General features: G+C 49.9%; 1 protein-coding gene across 1 annotated transcript; it reads right to left on the reverse strand.

The window, feature by feature from the left end:
- Nucleotides 1-4,781: 4,781 nt before the first annotated feature.
- On the reverse strand, nt 4,782-5,258 carry LOC108801226 (keratin-associated protein 10-3-like). Its single transcript, XM_018573161.1, has one exon. It carries the CDS (start codon nt 5,256-5,258, stop codon nt 4,782-4,784), a length of 477 nt encoding a protein of 158 aa, XP_018428663.1.
- Between the last annotated feature and the right edge of the window lie 3,422 nt (nt 5,259-8,680).

Below are 8,680 nucleotides of genomic sequence, written 5' to 3' on the forward strand. Positions count from 1 at the left end.
GCATTTTGATGATCTCTCCCCATCGGAATATAAAGGAACTGAGCTGATGACGCCGGCGCTCCCGGATTGAATAATTCATTATCATTTCAGCTGAAAATTGTTCGCTGATTGTCCATTGTGATGCGGCGATGAGCTGCTGCAGCTGTTCTGGTCCTATACACGGCTCATATCATATGTGATCATATGTGTCCTTGGGGGAGATACGAAAGAAAGGGTGTAGTGTGAGAATCACCCCAGTACCCCCCACCTATGGGCAGTACCCACCACCTATGGGCAGTACCCCCCACCTATGGGCAGTATCCACCACCTACGGGCAGTACCAACCACCTACGGGCAGTACCAACCACCTATGGGCAGTACCCACCACCTACGGGCAGTACCCACCACCTACGGGCAGTATCCACCACCTACAGGGAGTACCCACCACCTATGGACAGTACCCACCACCTACGGGCAGTACCCACCACCTACAGGCAGTACCCACCACCTAGGCAGGGTTTCCTTACCATTTTGTCTTCCTTATATTGTACAGCGCTGCGCACACTGTTGGCGCTCTATAAATCCTGTATAATAATAATAATGTATTCTCCCTGATTCCCTTTATAATATAATTTTCACTCAGTGCATCTTCAGACTTACACACTATTCCCTTATATATCAGGGGTCCCCAACCCCCGGGCCGCGCAAAGGTACCGCTCTGTGGCCAGTCAGAAACCGGGCCGCCGCCGCTGGTCCTCAGCCAGGTTCGGATTAACATTGGAGCGGATGGAGCTCCCGCTCCAAGCCCGCCCCTGGAAATAATCCCGGCCTGGCGGGATCGCCTCAGTATACCTGATGGCAATCCGGGCCGGCTACAATCAGACAGCAGCGGCCCTCTAATCAGGGATATTAGAATGACGCTCGCTGGGGCCTCTTGGGGCCCTAGTGAGGAGCAAGACACCACGTCTGCTGTGCCTGTAGCCGCCAGTAAGGCGCTCCGGACCCCTGGTGAGAGCCCACACCTACACCCTGAGAGCCACACTGACCACCTGAGAGCCACACTTACCACCTGAGAGCCCCATTGACCACCTGAGAGCCACACTTACAACCTGAGAGCCACACTGACCACCTGAGAGCCACACTAACCACCTGAAAACCGCACTATCCACCTGTGAGCCGCACTGACTACCTGAGAGCCCCACTGACCACCTGAGAGCCCCACTGACCCCCTGAGAGCCAAACTAACCACCTGAGGGCCCACACTGTCACCTTATATACAGATTACTGATCCAGCACTGTTTCCTCCTCTATCTGCCACTTTGTACATAGATATCCGTTTCCTCTGCGTGTTCTCTATTCTTTTGGTTTGTGTTTTTAGGTTGTATATGAAGAATTCTCATTTCTTATTATTTTTTGTTTTTTTTTTTGTTTTTCATTTTATTTACCAATAAAGGACATTGATGCTGCGAATTCCAAACCCAAAATTGATTTCCGATAGCATGCCGGGACTTGCAGTTTCTCTGCAGCCTCTGGAAAGATACGAGTTGCCCTTCCTACTAGGCAGAAATATTCCTCCGGGGCAAGAAGAAGTAAACAAAGATGTCCTCATCCCGGAGCCAAATTCATGGCAGCTGATTGAGATTAATATCCGCGAAATGTGACAGAACCGGTGCGACCGCATTCCTCCCCCTGCTCATTGTGCCTGCGATTGTCCCGGTCCAGACGCGGCGCTGGAGTGTCTTGCCTGAGAGCAGAACTATCATTTCATGAGTTATATCGTTACTATTAGAGGAATTGGACCGGCTTCAAAGGAAGCTTTGTGATAAAAAAATAAATACAGTTGTGTCTCTTCTCATATACGCTGGCGCCATTGCTGCCCTGAAAACATAATTTATTTGGGTCACGCGTTTTATAGAGCACATGCCTTCTGTGAAGTGCTCAGGAAGGTTTCAGGATGTTTTATCTGCTCCCCTGAGTGCCGAGCAGCCAAATAGGTGAAACCTGCATCCTTCTGATTATTGCTTATTGGTGAACCCGTCCCTGCTCTGCCTTACCGAGGGATCCATCACCCTTTTATGGTGCAGTTGTATAATAACACATTGGTCTCCACAGTGACAACCCTCCTTGTAGACTGGCCGGGCTCCGTGAGTTGTAGAGGCGTGAACAGGAAGTGGACTCTGAGAACTGAACCATAGATGATGTGTTTTTCAACCTGGAACCTGGAGAAAGAGAATCATGGAAGGTCAACAGTGTGAGAAATCCATTCCAACCAGAACCGATCCTACATTTGGGATTTCGTGGATTTGGATGCTGAACCCAGATTTTGGTGTGATATTTGCCAGGTCAGATTCCCAAAAGGCTTCTGGGAGGAAGTGGCCACAGGGGGTTCCAAAGGGTGTTTCTGATGTTCCCTGACTGATGTTCCCTGACCACCCTTAGCATGACTGCTGGTCTCACCAGGTCCCATCCTTCCTCAGATTCACTGCCAGTCCCACCAGGTCCTTTCCTTCCTCAGCTTGACTGCCAGTCCCACCAGGTCCTATCCTTCCTTAGATTGACTGCCAGTCTCACCAGGTCCCATCCTTCCTTACATTGACTGCCAGTCCCACCAGGTCCCATCCTTCCCCAGCTTGACAGCCGGTCCCACCAGGTCCCATCCTTCCTCAGCTTGACTGCCGGTCCGACCAGGTCCCATCCTTCCTCAGCTTGACAGCCGGTCCCACCAGGTCCCATCCTTCCTCAGCTTGACTGCCAGTCCCACCAGGTCCCATCTTTACTTAGCTTGACTGCTGGTCCCATCCTTCCTCAGATTGACTGCTGGTCCATCCAGATCCCATCCTTTCTTAGCTTGACTGCCAGTCCCACCAGGTCCCATCCTTCCCTAGCTTGATTGCCGGTTCCACCAGGTCCTTTCCTTCCTTAGCTTGACTGCCGGTCCCACCAGGTCCTTTCCTTCCCCAGGTTAACTGTCGGTCCCACCAGGTCCTTTCTTTCCTTAGCTTGACTGCAGGTAAGTGCCTCTGGCTGTTGTTTTGGTCCGGGCTGCCAGGAGTTCCCCGAACCATTCTACACACCTTTGTATCATTGGCTGATGGCAATACACTTTCGGGAGCCTGGTTCGGATTCCCGTGGACTTCAGTGGGACTTTCGGTCCGGAAACTTAGAATTTTGTAAATTCACACATTTTGTAGGAAATTGGTCCAAACCACCAAGGCTTGTCTCCAATTCCCACCCAATGAGGATACAAGAATGACAAATCCTTCTCCTCCTGGAGCATCATGGGAAAAATCATCGTATTCCCAGATAGAAACAATTGAGCTGCAAGTTTGAAAATGACTCAACTATTGCAGACTTGCCGAGCTTCACCATTTTGTTGCACAATTACAGCGAGTCTCCAGACCAGCCAGCTTGCAGAGATCTTGCTCAGACCTGCAGGACTCTTGCTGTAGACTTGCCGAGCAAATTTGCTACAAATTCAAAAAGTGTCGCCTAGAACTTGTGCTGCGCGTGTTCTGCGAGGCTACAACCTGCCGGGAATGTGCGCAGCAAGTTAAAGGAGAACTATGAGGGGGGGGAGTGCTTCTCACTCACCTCATAGTTCTAGCCGACCTGTGACAATGAGACTGTCACAGGTCGGCTCAGTAGATCGGGAGGTGAGCGAACACATACCGGCGTTCGCTCACTTCTCGATCCTGCCGTGACAGGGGGAGGGGCTGGATTCCCCTCTCCTCGCTCCAATCCTCCAGCGCTGACTGGCAGAATGGACGGGGGAGGGGGCGGGTACAGCTGGCTCGGCCTCTAGATAGGCGGAGCCAGCTGTCACTCACGCAGCTGGGCGGATCCAGGCACAATTGTCAGGATCCGCTTCAGCTGCGGCGTCTCAGTATACCGCGAGCTGTAGCTCCCTATATACTGAGCTTAGGGTGACGGGAGGACGCTAGTTTGTGTCCTCCCGTTACCCTGAGGAGAACTATGGGGAAAAGCCCTGACCCCAAAGTTCTCCTTTAACAAGAATTACAATGTAACCCGGACACAAGTTATCCTCGCTATCTGGGTTGTATTGATGTAATACACGAAATCTTCATCACAATGAATTTCTTATCCAGCGATCTGACACATTAGAGGAAATGTCATTTAATCCCAAATCCACCCGGACTGTCCCACTAATAAGCAGAGCCGTGACCTTGGCGCCTCCTGATTCATATTCCTCCGGGGACGGAGAACGCTTATCGGGAGGAAATGAATGCTTAAGGAACCTATTGTCATGGAGAGGTTGTCGCTGGGAAGAACCACGACATTGCAGCACCGGGCGCAGATGTCGGTTCAGGGGGGTCACCAACCACTGTCTGAACAGCAGAGGATTCTGGGAATCGGATCCCACTAATTGATGGAGAGGTCACGCCGGGGGTTACGTTGGACGGAAGAATGGAAGAAAAAAAAGACGCAAATTATCTGTTAATTAGTGCTGATGGCTGACAACGGTTTTTAGCACTGGAAACGGAGAGACGAGAGATGAGCTATGGCGTGAGCACAATGGAGGGGCGGGAACGGTGAGCTGGTGTTGTTCAGGCTCCTCCCACATTCTCCATAATATAACATAGATACAAATAACGGGCACTGCAGATGTGCTGAGCCAGAGACCCGGCACAGAGATCACACCAACAGAGTCCCTCAAGAGAGAGAGACGACCTCCATGGGATTTAGCTCCCCAGTACCCACCAGTTACTGAAATACCAGAAGTCTCCACAAAATATATGGACCCGTTTTAAAATCGATCCATCATCATGACAAGTGCGGCGTGGTCAGCGCAAGAGTAACACTTGGAGACATAAGGGCGCACATGGAGACACGGGGGCGCACATGGAGACACGTGGGCGCACATGGAGACACAGGATGCAGTTGGAGACACAGGGCACACATGGAGACACGTGGGCGCACATGGAGACATGGGGGCGCACATGGAGACACAGGATGCAGTTGGAGACACAGGGCACACATGGAGACACGTGGGCGCACATGGAGACATGGGGGCGCACATGGAGACACAGGATGCAGTTGGAGACACAGGGCACACATGGAGACACGTGGGCGCACATGGAGACATGGGGGCGCACATGGAGACACAGGATGCAGTTGGAGACACAGGGCACACATGGAGACACGTGGGCGCACATGGAGACATGGGGGCGCACATGGAGACACAGGATGCAGTTGGAGACACGGAGCACACATGGAGACACAGGGGCGCACATGGAGACACAGGATGCAGTTGGAGACATGGGGTGCACAGGATGCCATAGACACTGAGGTACTAGAAGAGCTAGGGTGCTAGTCATGGAGGGCACAGGAGTCACTGGGGGACAGGCTCACCTGAGGCACTGGGGAGGCTCAGCTTTAGGTGTAGCAATGTGGTTCTCAAACACTGAGCCGTGCATCATCTGGCCCTTTAAGTGAGCACCAATGAGGAGAGCTGTCTTTCGCCTGGCCGCAGTGTCAGCACACTATAGCAAATATTTATTTCCTTTGCTCATCAGCTCCATCTAGCGGTCATAATACAGTATTACATCACAATACATTCAACCTCAAAAGACAATATATTAAGAACGTTTGTTTTTGCCATTATTTGCTCAAAATGAACGTTCACAGAAATTTGCAGGGTGGAGGGCTCTGCGAATCGTTTATAAATAGACCTCAAAGTGTTTTTTTTAAGATTTGCTCTGTTTAAAATAAAGAAAATGAATTCATTAAACGGCTTTGCGATACATTTGCTCTCGGTCATGTGCATGTGTTCAGGAGTAGAGACAATTCAGTGTTTTGACTTCCTAGTTGTAATCTACACTTGTCATGAAGGATCCGCCAACTTAACAACAGAGTTATGTATACAATGTGTCACTAAGTGACTGCCAGCAGTGCTCCCGCGTGCCTTTCTTTTCTAATATTGGTGTTGAATGGAGCAAACATGAAACTCAATACTTGTTGGTTTCCATGAGTGTGTGACACCGATCCCCCAGGGATTCCTCGCGGGTCGTCACGCGTTTCACAAGTCGTGGTGTTGTTTCCTTCTCTGTGCGCTGACCGTGTCATAGGCTGCTGGACTGCTGGACATTTGAGTCCTCTGTACTGAGGGAGACTATCAGGGCCGGTGCTATGACTTTTGCCAACACAGGCAAAGTTGAATTTTTGCCCCCCCCCCCCCTGACCCCCTGTAGCGCCGGGCCTGCTCCCTATCAGCATGTTAGAGGAGCGCAGACTATCCCTCCGTCTGATTCTGTGATATGCAGGAAGGGGGACTAACAGGACGCGATCCCCCCGGAATTCATGAAGAGTGTCATAGACATTCACTGGGAATCTGTTTCCTGAACCTGCAACAAATGTTGCGACTTGTGTCTGATTCATATACCTGTATAGGTACTGATATTTTATCGGAAGCCACCCACTTAGGCCCGCATTCCCCACAAGGCCACAGAGGCCCGGCCTCGGGGCGGCAGGGCGCAGAGGGGAGGCAGCGGTGTCCTTGTGGGGAAGTTCCGGGCGCCGGGCGGTAAGTTGCTTTGCACAAGCCGAGCTAAATGTAGAGTGAGGCAGCCGATTGTTCGTTTACATGTGATCTCGGCGATGTTGCCCAGATCACATGTAAACAGTGTGCACCCTCCTCCCCCCTCCCCCCTGCACTTACCTCTCTCCTCTGGTTCCGTCCTCCGGGCTCCGCCGCCGAGTCCATCTCCTCACTGCAGTGAGCAGAGCGGCAGGGTTACCTTTTACCTCCATGTAGACAGTGAGAGGGGGAGAGCTGCGCTGTGCCGTGCTGTGCTGCGCTGTGCCGTGCTGTGCCGTGCTGTGCTCTTCCCCTCTCACCTGTCGCAGGAGTTCCAGCACAGCGCTGTGCTAGAACTCCTGATTTGGAGGTGACAGGGGTCAATAAAGAGAACCTGTCACCTCCAATTGCTATCACACAGGGGATTGTTTTCTGTGTTATAGCAATAAAGTTAGGTGAAAAAAAAATTAAATAAAAATAAATAAATAATAATATGAAATAATTAAATAAAAAGGTGATTAAAAAGTAAAAAAATAAATAAAAAATAAGAAAAAAGTAAAAGATGACAAGATAAATAAAAATGTAAAAAAATTAAATCCGGCCCTGCACCCACTGACATCTGCTGCACCCACCCTCCATTTTTGGAGCAGCAGCTCTGAGTGCGGTGGGTACATGAACTCTATCATGATTCATGTACCTGTCGGCGAGGTGTATATGAATCTATTGACGGGATTTTGTCCGCGACACATCACACGTGCGACACATTTTATTCCACCGCTGAAGAGGTCTCATCAATTTTTTTTATTTATCAACATGGCGGTATATCTTAGGGGGTCATTAACCATGGAGCCGAAGGATCCAGCTGTTGCTTCTGCTGATCCTTCGGCTCTCTTCGGCCCGCCGGAGCCCTTCGGTTCAGTCGCAGCGAAGGGCTCTGCTGTACCAGCTTTTAGCTATAGACCGTACAGCAGTCGAAGGCGGCCGACCGGCTCAGCCGAGCCGAAGGCATCGAATGAGACGAAGTGACAGCTCAAGCGGGGCGAACGGCCTGCAGAAGGCCGGCCGTAAGCCCCGCAAACGACAGCTGGGCGGAGCCAGCTGTGATCTCACAGCTGGCTCCTCCCAGATGTAATGACAGATCTGCGTCCCCAAATGACCTAGGCATGCTGATCTGTCATTAAACAATAACAACTGGGCGGAGCCGGCCGTGAAGTCACAGCCGACTCTGCCCAGTTGTTATTCATTGGCCGGCCAACAAGAAACAGTTGGGTGGAGCTAGCTGTCACTGTTAGCTCCGCCCAATTGTTTTTTTTTTCTTTTAAAAAAAAATCTTTATTTTTATAATTTTACTATTTACATTTTTAAAACTTTTTCAATCTTTTTTTTTTCCGACTAATTTCACTATTTGCTATTCTGCTCGGTACCACGGAGGTACCGAGCAAAACATCTGAGCCGAATGGCGCTCAGCAGCATTTGGCTATTCACTCACTGCCGATCGGCCCCTATGGGAATATACTGGAATCGGGGCGAATGGCAGTGAGTGAGCTGCCGCAGCTTCGGCTCAGCCGATCCAGATGTTGGACGTTCTGCACTTCGGCTCATATGAACATGCAAGGCATGATCAGCTGACCAAAGTGCAGCCGTTAGACTTGTGCTCCGTCAAAAAATTTGTTCCGTTTCGTTCCGGAATATCCGTTATTTCGTATCCGAAACTCAATTAGGATTGGTACGAAATACGGATTTTCGTTAGTTTCGGCACATTTTCGTAACTTTACGAACATTCGTTATGATGAAGTTAAAAAGCAAAAATACCTTTGTTAATATTGGAGTCGATGTGGTCGTTGTTTTTTTATCCGAAATACGAATTCCGCATCCGAATTTCGGACTTAAAAAAAAAACTACCATCTACTCCAATATAAATGTACTTTGCTTTTTACCTTCAATATAACGAATGTTCGTAACGGAACGAAAATACGTCAACGGAATTTCGTATTTCCTGCCTGTGTATTGTAATGCGACTCTCAGCAGCAGCCGATCCGTATTTCGGATTAAAAAAAAAATCTTGTCATGTTGTTCAACCTCATTTACAGGGGTAATATTAGTTCCTGTTTCAAAGAAATTCGGATCCGAAATTCGTTAACGGAATTTCGTATTTCGGATATAATT

This window comes from Nanorana parkeri, unplaced genomic scaffold (assembly GCF_000935625.1).
Source record: "Nanorana parkeri isolate BGI_ZX_2015 unplaced genomic scaffold, ASM93562v1 scaffold2260, whole genome shotgun sequence".
Taxonomy (NCBI): domain Eukaryota; kingdom Metazoa; phylum Chordata; class Amphibia; order Anura; family Dicroglossidae; genus Nanorana; species Nanorana parkeri.

What these genes read in the sequence shown, in the direction of transcription:
- LOC108801226 (XM_018573161.1), bottom strand. Translation starts at nt 5,258, where the DNA reads ATGTCTCCAACTGCATCCTGTGTCTCCATGTGCGCCCCTGTGTCTCCA.